Source organism: Sceloporus occidentalis, unplaced genomic scaffold (genome assembly GCF_023333645.1).
Source record: "Sceloporus occidentalis isolate IW3139 unplaced genomic scaffold, rSceOcc1.0.p SCAF_14, whole genome shotgun sequence".
Taxonomy (NCBI): Eukaryota; Metazoa; Chordata; class Lepidosauria; order Squamata; family Phrynosomatidae; genus Sceloporus; species Sceloporus occidentalis.
The window spans coordinates 2,760,345-2,777,126 of NW_028316994.1; the positions used below are offsets into that span (position 1 = coordinate 2,760,345).

Genomic DNA, 16,782 nt, shown 5'->3' on the forward strand with positions numbered 1-16,782 from the left:
CGCATTCCTGTGCCCCACGTCTATGAACCACATGTTTCCCTCATAGGAATTTTGGGATGTCAAAAGGCTCAATACTGGAGTCTCAAGTAGGGTTGGAAAGAGTATTTGAAAATATTCATAAAATGGCTTCAAATGTTTCTTGAAAGTTATAAAACCCTGATGAGAAGAATCCTGGACTGATTACAATCTTTGCAGTTCAGGGCTTATTTTATCAAAAATTTGCACATGGTGTGTGCAGCAAACAGCATGTCTGTTCATGAAACAGCTTTTTTGCAACAAAAATAATATTTCAGTACAGAAATATTAATTCCTGCATGGAAAATGCTGTTTTCTGCATTAAAAAGTGCTATAATTGGGGGATTCTTCTGTATAAAACACATGTTGTTTTGCACAGAAAATAAGCAAGGTTTGTCCAAATTGCAAACAGCCTTCAAAAAAAGCTTAAAGACTTAAAGAGGGCTACAATGTTTTCTCAAAACCACCCTACTAATTTCTGGACTTTTTGTATGTCTGCTTCAAATTTCCATCTCTCTGGAAAAGAAAACAGATTACATTAATAATTTCTAGAAGTGAAGTTGAAGGCTTTCATGGCCGGCATCCATAGTTTTTTGTGGGTTTTTGGGGCTATGTGTTCATGTTCTAGAAGAGTTTCTTCCTGACGTTTCGCCAGCATCTGTGACTGGCATCTTCAGAGAATTTCTAGAAGTCTCCTCGTCTCAAATAAATTTAAAGCATTGAGTTAGTGGGATCTACATCAGTGTTGACTTAGCATTCAGTAATTAGATCAATGAGTTTACTTTGACTGGTGCTACTAAATGGATTTTGGCTAAGGAATGGATTTGTGCATCCTTTCAGAGGCACCTCCCGGTATTTCTCACCATTAGCTATATTGAATTGAGATTCTGGTAGCTGGTCATACATAATTCCCATCTCTGAGTTTAGCCTACAACTCCACCCATGTCATCATCTTTCTTATCGTTTCACGTCTTTCACACAATAAAGTACAATGATATGTCAAAGTCATACAACAATAATTCCTAAACCACAATGTGGTGCTTTGTCTACCAAAAATGGTTTAATTTATTGTTATTCCCCAAAAGGGATATTTTCTGATCAGTTACCATTTTATTCACAATAACAGATTCTGGAGCAGGGGACTGTTCCATGTATTAATGGGGAAAGATCCGTTGTATTCTGATGTAGATTATCACTTTTCCTCTGTAATAATTGCTGTCCATTTCCTGCTGTCAGCCATTTTAAAGTCAAGTATTTTTGTTATCTAATAGGAAGAGAAAACTTGTATTCTGGTGTTACAAACATTCTGTTTTCCCCCAGCAATCCCAAAGGTAATCCACAATTTGGAGTTAATAACTACATTCCTACCAGATTATTAAAAAGGCTGTAATTAACCTTCCTACTTCTCTAAACTCTACAAAGAATATTCCAAATATACCCAGCACTATTCAGAGTTGGAAGGATAGGTAGCAGGTAGGATTCCCAAGAGTAATTAGGCTGGATATTCTGGGGTTGAGGCTTATCTGGTGAAAGTGCCATTCATGTCAAGCAGCCTCATCATACAGATTCAGATGACAATGTGACAGAATAAATAAGAATAGAATATGCCAAGAGGACAGCTTTACTTGTATCTAGGATGGTGTTTTTTGTGAACTTGCTACTGGTTTTCTTTCCTCACACAGTATGCCAGCCTCAGTTTTTTAAATGCAGGATGCACCATCCACATCCTCCACCTCAAAGGTACCATCAGTTGGGAGACCTCATCATTGGTGCCGTTGTTTCACATGGTACTTTCATATCCAAGCCCATCACCTTGACTGAAATGCCACCACCACCATTGCCTGAAGACCTTGTGTAAGGATTTTCTTTTTCTTCACGTTGACTTACATATATTTTTCAGCTGGAATGACCGTTCTAGCCCTACAGTTTCAAAACACTGACTTAATGGACTTAAGACGTAGAAAAGGTTAATATCATTAATTTCAGTCTTCAAGGCAAGAAGATACTTATAAGGAATACTGAGTTAAGGTTTGAATATTTTAACCCTGCAATGCAATGTACATCATACAATGTAGTTGTTGCTTATATTTTATATTTATATGTTTTTATATGAACTACTTTTCTTTTGTAATGGTATATGCTATACAAAAATAAACTTATTATCTATCTATAAGGAATACTGAAGATTTTAAATTTTACTTCTTTTTACTGTATTTTCTTCATTCTCCTGGGTTGTTTTATTTATTCTGTAATTGATTCCAAATTCCTGTACATCTGCTGTCCATACATTTTTGCTCCTTTTCATCTTTCCTTATACAACTATAATTTATTCAGAAGTTTTTCATACTGAATACATCATATCAGAATGCAGCATATCCATTCACTATATGGATGTCCATCATATTCAGAAAAGACCTGTTTCTTGAGTCAAAGTAGGACACACCAAGGGAGTTCTGGTTCTTTACAAGACAAAGAAAATCACCACCAAAAGTAACAGATAAGGTGGGAAGGCTGGTGTATACTTTGGCATTTCAAAAAGGATTTTTCCCCCAGCCCCCACTTGTCTTATGATTTCCATTTTGGTGGCCAACATCAGATGTATGGAATTCTTTGTTATGTTGGGAGTAGCTGGTAAGGCAAGCTTATCAGTTTTTGCCTTTTCTCTGTTTTGCTGTATACATATGCAACAAGGGATTCTGGAGCTAGTTGCTGTCTCATGCTTTACTGGATTGTTTACTGAAAACATTTGATTGTTTACTGAAGAAACTACAAATCTCAATATTTCATAGAATGGAGTCATAACAATTCAAGTGGTATCAAGGTGCTATAATTGTGAAAGACCAGGGTTATGTGGCATGTTTTTAATGAATAGCTGAAAGTGAGATAGAATGCCAGGAATAATAATAATAATAAATAAAATTTTTATTTATACCCCGCCCTTCCGAATGATCAGGGCGGCTAACAAAATGCACCGAAGCGCAGACAGAATACAAAATTAAAAACAAACACAATAATATTAATCAATAAAAACCCCCTTAGCCCATCCTCACGGCCACGAGAGAGGAGGGAGGCCCACAGGATGTTTTAGTCGGGGAATGCCTGATTAAATAGGAAGGTTTTTAGGCCCTTCCTAAATTGGGCCAGGGTGGTGGATGAGCGGAGCTCCGTGGGCAGCGTGTTCCAGAGGGCTGGGGCAGCTGTGGAAAAAGATCTTCTGGCCGTAGCAGCCAACCTAGCCCCAGGCACCTTCAGGAGTTGCTGCCCGGATGTTCTGAGGGTGCGAGGCGGAATGTACGGGGAGAGGCGGTCCTTCAGGAATCCTGGACCCAAGCCATTTAGGGCTTTATAGGTAATAACCAACGCCTTATATTGTGCTCGGAAGCGAATGGGCAGCCAATGGAGATCTTTAAGCACGGGTGTTATATGGCTGGTCCTTACATGTAAACCCATGCATTTTAACCCCGTGTGATAGGGTTATATATGTAACAAATTTGTTGATCCAAAATGTAATTGTCCTCCTAGGATACTGCCTAAGAATTACCAACACATTCTTGCCTTGGCATTTGCAGTAAAAGAAATCAATGAAAATCCTCAATTCTTATTCAATCTTACCTTGGGCTTTGACATTTATGATAGCTATGATGATGCCGGGAGGACATACCAAGCCACAATGCTGCTTCTATCGGGAAAAGAAAGACTGATTCCCAACTATCTGTGTGACATCCAAAATAACCTGATAGGTGTCATTGGGGGACTAGAATCCCAGATATCCATGCATATTGCAACGGTCTTGGATATCTATAAGGTTCCACAGGTAAGATACCTCTGCTTTCTTTCAGCGCTGCAGTTATGATATCCTATCAACCGTTTGCTTGTTCCTGGAAACAGTAGAAATTTTAGTTTCCTATCACAATTTAATACTATTGCTTTGAAGTGACAGAGAAAATTTGAATAAATTGCAACAAATTACAATATATTGCCTCCAGAGTGTTATGTATTGCCTTTAAAAGCTATAAGATTCCACAGGTACAATACTTCTGGTTTCTTTCAACAGGACAATTATGGCACCCTATCGATTGCTGAGTGTACCTGAATAGAGTAAAAAAAAGGTTTTGATTACAATTTAGTGTCATTGCTATTGAAACAACAGAGCACGTCTAAATAAATTGCAACAAACTGTGAGATAGTACCTCAACAGACAACTTTAGAAAATCAGTCGGGGTGTATGATTACGTAGAAAAGAAACCGAATGGAGACGAGGGGAAGGGGGACGTAGTGCACATAGAATTTGTACATGGGCAAGGCAAATACATTAATCTAAGATAACCAGATTTCCGCCAAAAAAATGCATTACTGAATTTGATGTTCATAAAATACATGTTCATGCATAGCTAAAGGGGTAAGGTCTTTGGACCACTGAATGATCAATGTTGGTGTTTATCTTAGCATATCAGACAAAAGTGGTGCATAAAGTAAAAGTGAAGTAGACAGAAGGTAAAAGTGTATTACAGGGTAAAAGTATAAGCATGAAAAGAGCCAGTAATGTGTTGTGGTTTGAGCATTGGACTAGAACTCTGGGGGACCAGGCTTCAAATCTACCCTTAGCCATGGAAATCCATTGGGTAACCTTGAGCAAATCACACTTGCCTTAGAGCAGTGCTTCTCAATTATTTTCTGTCATGCCCCCCCTAGGAAGAAGAAAACATTTCGCGCCCCCCGCGCAACTGTAAATAGTATAATTTGTCTATAAAATTGTTATAAGTACACCTCTGCATAACAGAGCCTCGCGCCCCCCTTTACGGAGCCTTGCGCCCCCCTGGGGGGCCCGCCCCACTATTTGAGAAAGGCTGCCTTAGAGAAAGGCAATAACAAACTTGCTCTGAAAAAATCTTGCCTATGACAGTGTCACCATTAGTTCAAGCCAACATCCCATAAGAACAAAAGGCAAAGGATCCAAAGATATTGAACCTCAATTTGATTCCATCAAAGGAATATAATTTGAAGGAACTGAAAGTCTAAAAATACTGTCCCCCAAAACAACCTAATACTAATGCATTCCTAACACATCCAAGTGGAAAGGGGAACCACTGAACACAAAACCATGATATGCCACAAGGAAGAAGCATCACAACATATAACTAAAGTGTGTTTTTTCTAAAAAGGCATAATAATGTTCAGTATCTAAGTCCTAACACAAACATACAATGTTTTCTCATAGCATGACAAAGGTTTTAATTTATGAGGGTCAGGATTCCTAGCTTTTTATCTTTTGCCAGTATTATTTATAGCTACATACTCCTGGCCTGCATCCATTAAACTGCTGGAAACATCCTTCACCCTTGTGCTGACAGGCAGCAGAAAAGACCTCACTTCCTTCTCCCCATTCCCTTAATTTCCACTAATGTAGACTGAGGTGGGCAGTTGTGGTTGTAGCAATACTATCACGATTTAACCACTGTGGCACAGTGGTTAAATGTCTGTACTGCAGCCACTCACTCACAAACCTCAAGGCTGGGAGTTGAATACCACCCAAGGACTCAAGCTCGACTCAGGTGTGCATCCTTCTGAGGTTGCTAAAATGAGTACCTAGCTTGTTGGGGGCAATTGTAAACTGCTTAGGGGGTGCTTAAGTGCACTGATAAGTGGTATAGAAATGTACTTGCTATTGCTACAAGCATGACTAAATAGCAAACATGAATACAGGGCAGTTACCTAGAGTTACTCATACTTCATTGTTCCACATTTACAACCACTACATAGCCAGGTTTGTGATGCCATTTCCACAATCATAATTCTTCCACCCAAAGTACTTTTCCTGGGTTCACCTACATGAGGTGAAGGAGGTCCATTCTGCCAGCCATCACAACATGGGTGATAGATATTTACATCAGATTTCGGGACAGCTAAGCCAAAAGAGGGTAATATACTTAAATAAGTAGCGGATACTGGCTTCTGTCATTATTGGTCTTTCTCCCATCTCTCCTTAGCTCATATATGGTGCTGCAACAGTGATGAATATTAAAACTCCAGGCCTCTCCTTCTACCAGATGGTCCCTCAGGAAGAACTTCAGTACAGAGGGATTCTGGCTTTGCTACAGCATTTCAGCTGGATATGGATTGGGCTTCTTGTTATGGACAATGACAATGGAGAAAGATTTATACAAAGTGTCATTCCGCTGTTTTCTAAGAATGGTGTGTGCTTTGCTTTCATAGAAAGAATAACCAAATGTAATACTGACAATAATACTGTGGGGGGTATTGAACAGGCATCAAAATTAAATGCTAAAATAATGAGCAGCAAGGCCAATGTAATTGTGCTCTATGGAGAATCTTATTCTATGGTGATTTTGAGATTATTGCCATATGTGTCAGAAATAGAAGATCAGACAATTAAACTAAAAGGTAAAGTCTGGATAATGACAGCCCAGGTGGAGCTCACATCACTAGCTTTTCAAAGCACCTGGGATACAGACCTAATCCATGGAGCTTTGTCTTTCATGCTTCACTCCAATCATCTACCAGGATTCACTTCATTTGTTGCGCTCCGAAATCCCTTAGACCCAAAGGAAGATGGCTTTCTGAGGGATTTTTGGCAGCAGACTTTTGAATGCATATTCCCAAATAGTGGAGACAAAGACTATGGAAATATTTGCACAGGGGAAGAGAAGCTAGACAGCATCCATGGTGCTGTTTTCGAAACAAGGATGACTGGCCATAGCTATAGTGTTTACAATGCCGTTTATGCTTTGGCCCATGCTGTACGTTCCATGTCCTCAATCAGACTGAAACATCGAACAAAGGCAGATATCAAAAGAGAGAAGCCTTGGAATCAACCACTTTGGCAGGTAAATGGCTTAATCTCATAATCCAACAGTGTACCATATCTTGGATGGCAAGTAATTAGTCAACATCTGGGCTCAATTGTCACCTCGAATGAATGTGTGGATCGAATACATAAGCTGAAGGAGCAAACAACACAGAGATCAAGGGATTTTACTCCAGTTAGCCACCATTCAATTCCTGGCATCTGGAAGACCATTAAGCAGAGCTTTGGTAAGAATATGTTCAGACAAAGATCAGTATCATTCACAATCTCCTGCAGCTGACAATACTGCATACCACATCGGTAAGGAACCTGTTGTGGCAAAAATGATAAGTATCATTCTGCTTTGAATTGTTCCTATAGTTTTTATGTTAGCCTGGGACTGGCCCCAATTCAGGCAAGATGACACTTTCAGTCACCTTGAATTTCCTCTTTCTTTTTAATTCACATTTGGCTGAATGATGTGAGGGTGATGCCTACTTAGAATAGGAGCAATAATGGAGACAGGTACAACAGTAATCCGCACAAAAAGCCAAAGATTCTAGTGACAAATGTCACCTGTTCTCTCCCCTCACCCAGCCATAATTACAGTACAATACAACCTTCTATATCCATATATTATGCACCCATGGATTCCACCATCCACAGCTTGAAAATATTACACACACCACAAAAAAATTCCCAAAAGCCAACCTTGATTTTTCCCATTTGTTTAATGGGACTTGAGCAGACACAGGTTTTTGTATCCACAGGGGGTCTTAGAACAAACCCCACTGTATTTCTTACTCCAGACTGATTTATCTCACTTGGTCCTTTTATTCCTACCAAATTTCTACTAAGAAAAAAACTTTTTATTACTGTGATTAAGTGTCACCTATCTGTCCAAATATGCAATTGTCAGTGTTCAAAGATTCCTGACAGGCATATATTCTTAAAATATTACAAGTTTAAATATCAAGAAAACATTCCCGGTAACACTTCAGGTGTATACTTTAATCACAAAACAGTCCTGTGAGCATTTTACTATGAAGTCTCTAACTGCAACCATTTCTGAATATTTGCTTCCCCTTTTCAACTAGCTCCATCACTTTCTGAAACGTATCTCATTTAACAACAGTGTGGGGGATGAGGTTTTCTTTAACCATAATGGGGAGTTAGTAGCTGGACTGGATGTGATTAACTGGATTGTTTCCACAAATCAATCTTTTCATCGTATCAAAGTTGGAAGTGTGGATCCCCAAGCTCCTTCAGACAAAATATTCACTCTTGATGAGAATGTCATAACATGGAACAGGTGGTTTAATCAGGTACAATCCACTGATTGACACTTTCAGAAGACTTTTCCTTCTATCTTCCATACAGTTTTTTTCAGATTGTTCCAAAATTTTAATTCTCCAGTAGCTCCTTTTTCTCAAAGCTATTTCTTTTCTTCCTCACCTAACTGCTCAGTCAGTTTATGTAAACTGAGGTGCTGTACAGACAGCACCAATGGACCGGTGTCCCGCCATCCCTTTCTGCGCCAGATTGCAACTGCAGCAACCGCACACCACAGCCCCAATCTGTCCCTTTGCCAGCTCTAAAAGAAATGGCAACACGCCACTCCTTTCAGGCCTGGCAAAAAGGTGCCCTTGTTGCCACGACTCCACTTTTCGGCACTCCTTTCAGTGTGTCTAGTATAAACGCCACACCAAAGTAGTGCCATGACGCCGTTTGCCGTGCGATCAGGCAGACAGCGTGATGCCAACATGGGGGCAGTGTGCAGGTGTGTATCATCCAAATTCCACACCCCCATGCCACCCCCACGCTGGTGCTTCAACCCAGTCTGTACAGCCCCTGACATGGAACAAAATCTCTTACGTCTGCCCTTTCATGCATTTTCTCTTTACCTTTCCTCACTCTTTCTCTCCTTTAGAACATATCTTTTTTGCTGGCATATTCCTCAGTCTTGCCCTTTCTTAAATCTTTACCCCATCCTACCCAGAAATCCAGAATATGGCCAGAATTCCCAGTTGACAAGCAACCAGGTAGTCCACAAGCAAAGCAGGAAGGACAGTGTGAAGCAGATCTTTGCTTCCCAAAGAGAATCATTTAGGATTATATAAACATTTAGCACCAATGGATCAATAACATGGATCAATGGATCATACGTTCAACAGTCATGGGTCAATAAGAGTGCTTAAAAAGAATCCCTCATGCTGGTGGGAGGATTCTGGGAGTCATAGTCCAAAAAAGTACAGTTTCAGAGCTGTGCTGGATTACCCAGTACAGATCCACACATCACAAAACACAAACATCAGAATCCCCCTGTGCCATGTTTGATCATTAATCAACACCATGTGGAAACAGTGCTGGCATATTTCTCAATTAGTAAAAAGAAATACATAGGGATCAAGAGAGAGAAATCCCTTATGTTTAGTAAACAGCAGTGAATAATCACTACATCCCTAATGTCTGTAACAACTGTGACTTCAGTGATGAGTTGCATTAAAACTTCAATGTAGCAAGAGTCTAGGACCATACCGACAAACCTGTAGCATGCATACTCTCTCTGGCAAACGAAGCTGTTTCTGAGGGCACATGATGGCCACAGCAAGTAGGGACAGGGGACGGGGCATGCATGCTTTGCCTGGCTTCTTGTCACGTCTCAGTTTGCCTTGGGAGAACCAGGTTGTAGCAAGGAGGGCTGCGAAGCCACATATGGCCGGCCCAACACCTTGTCATGGAAAACCAATCTCTCTGGGTGCAAACCCTGTCCCTTCCAGCCAGAAGACCTGCCCTTTCCAGCTGAAAGCTTTGGCCCTTCCGTCTGGAAGGCCCACACCTTGCTATGAGATTCTGGGAATTGTAGTTTTGTCAGGTGTAATGAGGTCATCCATGGGGTTTTCTTGACGAGATTTCTTCAGAGGAGATTTGTCACTGCCTTCCCCTGAGGCTGAGAAAGTGTGACTTCCCAAGGTCTCCCAGTAGGTTTCATGCCTGAGCTGGGATTTGAGCACTGGTCTCCAGAGTCACACACTCAAACTGCTGTCTTTCTTTGTTCTTGTTCTTGTGTTGTGCCTTCTGTGCTTTATTATGCTTGTTGTTGTTGTTGTGTGCCTCCAAGTCATTTCCAACTTATGGGCCCAGAGCACCCTCCCTCTCTTCTGAGCTCTGGTTCCTGGCGACCCTAAGATGGAACTAACATGGGACAAGCTTCGTCAGAGGGGGATTTCCATTGCCTTCCTCTGAGGGTGAGAGACAGTGACTTGTGTGTGTGGTTCCTTCAAGTCATTTCCAACATGGCGACCCTAAGATGAAACTATCATGGCATTTTCTTGGCAAGTTTAGTCAGAGGAGGGGTTGCTATTGCTACCCTAAGTTTGGGAAAGTGTGCCTTGGGTTTTCCCTCTGGAGGTCCCACTCCAGAAATCCCGCCCCTGGAAGGCAAATGTCCTGCCCCAGAAGTCCCACCCCTGGCACCCGATGACACCCGGTACAGGACTGAGTTCAGATACTCAGTCATTAAATCACTGGTCTAGGCTGTTAGTTCACTTCATACTTGGTGGAAAGTTAGTATCGCTTTAGTTACTTGTTTAAAATATCTCGGAATATCAATGATCCTAGGCGCATTATACTGACTATTATTACTTTCCTTCTACACCCGTAATTTAGGCACAACCTCTTTCTGTCTGTACTGAGAGTTGCCTTCCTGGTTCTCGCAAGCAAGTGAAGGACGAGAAATCATTTTGCTGCTATGATTGTGTCCCATGTCCAGAAGGGAAGATTTCAAGCCAGAAAGGTAAAGAAAAGGAAAGACAAAAAGCATGTACCAGGTGGAAATATAGAATATAGGGTGCATTGTCATTGAAGGGGCATGAAAAAGTATGCAGATATTTTCTTCTGTGTTTTAAAAAATATGTTTGAAAGGTTTGCTATGGACAGATTAAAATACTGCTGCAGAAAAGAAAGAATCTAAGGTGCGCAGGAAGAAGAAAGTTAGAGAGAAAGGATTAATATTTTTAATTAAGCAGTAATAAGATTAAATAATGATTTCAATTGTATTTACAGTCAAAACAGAGACATTTAATACTTAAACTAATGATAAATTATTGTTTGCATTTATGTTACATTGTCATTGATATATGCTGTCAAGCAGACTTTGACATGGTGGTCCAAGGAATGAGACATCTTCAAGAAGCCAAATTATTAGCCACCCTGCAGTTTCAGGTCTAGAAAATAAGGAGTGATGATGACTTCTTTTATTGAGTTAATCCAACTGTTATTTATTTATTTATTTATTTATTATTTAGTATGCTGCTTTTTCTCCCATGGAATTCAGCCCCCCTCATTTCTTGATGCCTTCAACTTTTCCCATGAATCATCTCTTATCATTATAATTCCAAAGAAAAATAGTTTAGTCATTTGGACTAAATGAAATGTCATGTTTGATTAGCTGCAGGACAAATTTATTTTCCTATTGTATATGTCAAGCCTTGCAAGAAATATAAAGATTTGTCCATCCTTTATAACCCACATATAGATTTTCTTAGATGAGAAAGATACTCATGAAGATTTTTTTTTAAAAAAAATGTAATCTGATCTGCTCTTTTATTTTGCTGAGTTTCATTACATCCATCATATGAAGAAGGAAAGGATACTCTTAAAGGTATCAACTACACACAAATATTTTGGGAGGGATTCAGATTCAGCATGACTGGTTGATGACTTTAAGTTAATTTCAGTCCCTTGTTGCTAAAACAATCACTAGGCCTGGAACAGACCACTGCTTTGCGGCAGCCTGGGGCCAAAATTAGGAATGGAGCAACTGCACGCTTCTGAACCCTAGTACGTGCCGGCGGTGCCATCGTAGCTTGGCCCCATCTACATGGGGGCTGCCATGATGACGCACACGCCGTGCAGCGGGCAGATGTCACTCCCAGGAAGTGGCATCATGGCAGTGCCTTTTCCTGTTTACGGCGCCACAAAAAAGAAACTGCTCTAGGCAGCTTCTTTTCGGCAGTGCATCATTGCTGCGCTATTTGGTGGCTGCGGCAACGATGTGGGGCAATGACGGGCAGCTCGGAGCTGCCCATCTGTTGAGCCCCACTAGATAGATGCATTAGTCTGCCAGAGCTCATACACCAAAGAGTCCTGTGGCATTTTAAAGAATAATATATATGTTATGACCTAAACCACACAGATTATAACTCAGTTCATCAGCTGCATCAAGTTATGTCCAGAAGTTAATGCTGGAATCCTGTGGGTGTCTTACACATTTGTAAGTTCCTCTAGAGAAGCAGCTGGATATTTCTGTCTGATGTGAAATGTCTACATTCACTTCAAGATTGCAGAAGCAGAGTTGTGGATATGGTGCCATTGCGTATGTAGGTACATAAGTACATGTTCATGTGATGCACTAAATTGCACATTTTGTTGTGCATTTTGTTCACATTCAGATGTGCAACACTGACATTTAAGACAAAGGTTTTATAGCACAATTGATGCAACACCCCACATGTGAAGAATTCTGCTTCCAACCCCAGAAGTAGAATATTGGCGCAAATTTTGATACAGCACACATAGTTTGGGATAGGTAGAGGAATAGTTGACTGTGAGATTATAAGGAAATAAGCACAGAGAGTGACAATTACATTATGAACATTAGCCTTTAATGAAAACATTACCACCAAGAAAAAAATCCTGGGCATACAGTAAGCTCATTAACAATTATAGTGTGACAGCAAACCATTTATGTGATTCAGTGTACAGTCATCCCTTTGTATCTGTGGGGGATCCATTCTGGACCCCACCCCTGACGGATAAGGAAAAACACGGGACCTCAAGTCCCATTGTTCCCTATGGCATGCATGTGCATCCATTTAGAACAGCAGGGCTTACCAAATCCCCAGATGGCAAGCTAAGGGGTTATGAAAGCCCACTGTATATGTGCTAAACTGACGAAAAGTCACTCAGCTATCTCTCAGAATAATCTCTCTACAACCTTTCTTTGCTGTACAAGTGTCATGACCCTTCATAGGCCTACTGCTAGATGTACTATTGCCTAACTTCCTTGGCATATGACAGACTAGGAATAGCCACCAAGAAGTTCTCTTCTGATGTCCCCACCAAAAGTACCTCCAACGGTGGAGGGACGAAAAGAAAGGCTTTTCCTGTGTAGACCTTAAACTTTAGGTAACATAGAGTCATTTCAGATAAGTTTGAAATGATTAGGATCATTAAAGTACATTCTTGAAAATTATAGCATGTATGAGCTCCTAATCACATCATTTCTTTTTCAGATGTGAACGACTGTAAGAAGTGCTCAGAAAGAGCGTATCCAAGCAAGAATCGGGATTTCTGTATTTCCAAGACCATTACCTTCTTGTCTTTTGAAGACCCAATGGGTTTCAGTTTAACCTGTTTAGCTCTTTTCTTTTCTGCGATCACAGCCCTGGTGCTACAAACATTTCTGAAACATCACAACACTCCTATTGTCAAAGCCAACAACAGAGGCCTTACCTACACTCTCCTCGTCTCTCTCCTCCTTTCCTTCCTTTGTGCCTTGCTGTTCATTGGCCAACCTCAGAAAGTGACATGTATTCTCAGGCAAACTGCTTTCAGCATCATTTTCTCTGTGGCTGTTTCTTGTGTGCTGGCAAAGACCATCACTGTGGTCCTGGCTTTCATGGCCACCAAACCAGGATCCAGGATGAGGAAGTGGGTTGGGAAAAGAGTTGCTAATTCCATTGTTACTTCCTGCTTCTTAACCCAAGGAGTAATCTGTACTATGTGGCTGGCAAGTTCCCCACCTTTCCCAGATTTTGACATGCACTCAGTCACTGAAGAAATTGTGGTAGGATGTAATGAGGGATCTGTGATCATGTTCTATTGTGTCCTGGCTTACATGGGATTTCTGGCCATAGTCAGTTTCACAGTGGCCTTTCTGGCCAGGAAGCTACCTGACAGTTTCAATGAAGCCAAATTTATTACTTTCAGCATGTTGGTTTTTTGTAGTGTTTGGTTATCCTTCATTCCAACATATCAAAGCACCAAGGGAAAATACATGGTCATGGTAGAGATCTTTTCTATCATAGCTTCCAGTGCTGGGCTGCTGGGCTGTATCTTTTTCCCCAAATGTTTTATCATTATCTTGAAGCCGGAGTGGAATAACAGGGAACAGCTACTCAGAAGACTGAAGCATTAAATATGTCTCTTGCATGCTCCAAATTTTCCCTAGCTGAAAACTTAATTTTGAAAAGTGAATTCACATTTAATTTTCTACTCCCTTTAGTAGCTTTTCCTCAATTCTCCATATTTTTTCTTTAAATTTGGCTCCCCTATTCTCACTTCTCCTGAAGATATTTTCAGAGTAAGGGTTGAATCTTTGATCATTTCATTCCCAACTAGTGAGCGAAACAGTTCAAACATTTTCTCCCAGATGAAGGAAATTATGAGACGTTTCTTTCTTTTTCTGATTTGATGGGGGATTTTTTAATCAAATTGTTATTAGGTGGTTTCAATGAAGTTCATCACATTATGTTTGTTGCTTTTGTGGGCAGTAGTTTATTATTCCTTTTTCCAACACACCTGAGTTTCAACCGAAAATATATGGTAGCTTTGAAGCTCTTTCCTTTCTCAACTTCAGGTTCTTGGTTACAGTCACACACCATGCCTCCAACCCAGTAGAAATAGAAGCCGTGAAACGTGGCTCCTATGTGCATCCTAGAATGGGTGCCACAAGCGCCATGGCATGGCCTTATGACACCTCTCATGCGCAGCACCATTTGTTAGGAGGTACTAGTTGTTATGTTCTTACTATTGGCCAATTTGACAAATGAATAGAACAAAAAACAGTATATTACTGAAGATACAGAACATAGTTTATCTTACTGTAGAATATTATTCTGATCCATAATGCAATTCTCATTATAATAAAACACCGAAGAATTACCAACACATTCTGGCCTTGGCATTTGCAGTAAAGGAGATCAGAGAAAACCCAATCACTTAGGCAATTTCACCTTGGGCTTCCGTATCTATGACAGTTATGACAGTGCAAGGTGGACATATCATAACACAATGCTCCTAATATCTACACAGAAAGGATTTATCCCAAATTTATCCCAATGTCCAAACTACATATTCTTTTTTCTTCTTCAATTTTTCCAAACATGCCAAATTCAGCTGCAGCAGGAGGAATGTAGACTTGGATATCATTTCATCAGTACCAACCAAGCCCACAGTTGCTAAGTTCAGGAAAGCAAGATGTTCTTCCACATTTGGAACAGGAAAGCCCTGAAGCATATTTTGAATTCTCGCTAGCTGTGCCTTTCCAGTTTTAGAGAACACAATGTCCAAACATTTCACAATGTCTGGATTCTTAAAAATAGAAGAACAATGGAAAAGGCAAAGAAATGGAAGAAACAGATGAGTATAGTTAAAATTAAAGAATAGCAACAACAAAAAAGAAAAAAATGTTGGATTACAAAATAATATTCTTTTTATGATTTTGTTTTTCTCAATACTGTATGTTTGTAGAGGAAATATTCATAATGATGTATAGTTGTTTATGTATGTGAACATTTTTAATACTAATAAAATTAAAAAATAATAATATTCTGCCTGCCAATCAGGAGAAGAGTTTTATATATGTAATCTGGAATGATATAGGAAAAAGAATGTCTAATATACGGCTATCTGAAGACCCAAATGCTGTTTCAAATTTAACATATTGGCCAGAATTATGTATCAGGTACTTAGTTAAGTATAGAATTCAAAGACACAACCATATTAGTATGCAAAAGGGAGCTTGTGACAACTTTGAGACTAACTGAGAGAAAGAAGTTGATAGCATATGTTTTCACAGACTAAGTATACTTCCTCAGATGCATGGAGAAAATGAATGAGTAGGTTGTGTGTGTGATTAGCAACAGAAAAGCAAAACTGATGCATTTGTATCATGTGTATGATGATGAGGTGACAAGTTCAGTTTTAATGATGGTCATGGGGCAGGAGGGAGCAAAGGTGGGAGGAAAGCCTAAAGCCAAGGTGAGTAGATAACCAGTGATGGGAGTTATTGGAATGTAGTATTATGCTGTCTGTGGACAAGAAAGGGTATGTGATAAAAATGAGCAAGAATGCCCTCCTGAAACTGAGGAACATTTTTATAAGATGTGCAATGTGCCAAGAAATCATTGTTTCTGTTCAATCCATTGTCAGTGGACTGGAAGTTGTGGTTATGTTCCAAATCCTGCTGTATCTCTTTCCAGTCTTCCTTTGTAGTCCCCCACCCCACAAGGACTGCTGTTCTGAAGTCCAGGTCCAGGAAGATTGAAGTCTTCTGCAACTATTGTGTATTCCCATTCCTAATGTCTGACTTAGAGCCATTTATCCTCTGGCACAGAGGCTGGCCTATTTGCCCAATGTAGAGTGCTGAAAGACATTGATGAAAGAGAATGAGAATGAACAAGTGAACATTCCTCTGATACTGTGGGTGATGTGACTATGGCGGGATACAGACCGCCGCTTTGCGGCGGTCTCCCGCCGGCGCCATTTGCTCCGCGAGGGAGCCGCAGCAGCCAAACCGCGCGGCTCCCGCGCGGAGCAAAAAAGAAGCTCCATTTCGGAGCTTCTTTTTGCGGCGCCTTTATGACGTCGCGAGGCGCCTGGCGCGGACTCGCGACGTCATAGGCGCCGCGACACGTACGGACGCTCAGCGTCCGATACGTAAACATGGCGGCGCCCATGTGGAAGGGGCGCCGCCATGTTGTACGTATTCTATACGTACTAGGGTTAGGGGGGTGCGGAAGCACCGCCCCTTCCTAACCCTAGTACGTATAGAAGACGTACTTTATGGCGGTCTGTATCCCGCCAATGTTTCCTGAGTGTGTGCAGTTGACATCTGGGTTTGTGACAAGATCTTGTGCCTGTTTCCCCATCTGTGGTGTGTGTCCTCCTGCAAGTAA

The 16,782-nt window shown here is 40.6% G+C and overlaps 1 protein-coding gene across 2 annotated transcripts; it reads left to right on the forward strand.

The window, feature by feature from the left end:
- Nucleotides 1–3,559: 3,559 nt before the first annotated feature.
- On the forward strand, nt 3,560–14,021 carry LOC149303544 (vomeronasal type-2 receptor 26-like). 2 transcript variants are annotated; one of them, XM_089479820.1, is made up of 5 exons: nt 3,560–3,829; nt 6,003–6,860; nt 7,918–8,145; nt 10,490–10,616; nt 13,117–14,021. In XM_089479820.1, exons 1-5 carry the CDS (start codon nt 3,686–3,688, stop codon nt 14,019–14,021), a joined length of 2,262 nt encoding a protein of 753 aa, XP_089335946.1. In that variant the 5' UTR covers nt 3,560–3,685. The 2 variants fall into 2 exon arrangements, with proteins under 2 accessions (XP_089335946.1, XP_089335947.1); XM_089479821.1 differs by lacking the exon at nt 7,918–8,145 and having other exon boundaries at nt 3,668–3,829.
- The last annotated feature ends 2,761 nt before the right edge of the window (nt 14,022–16,782 follow it).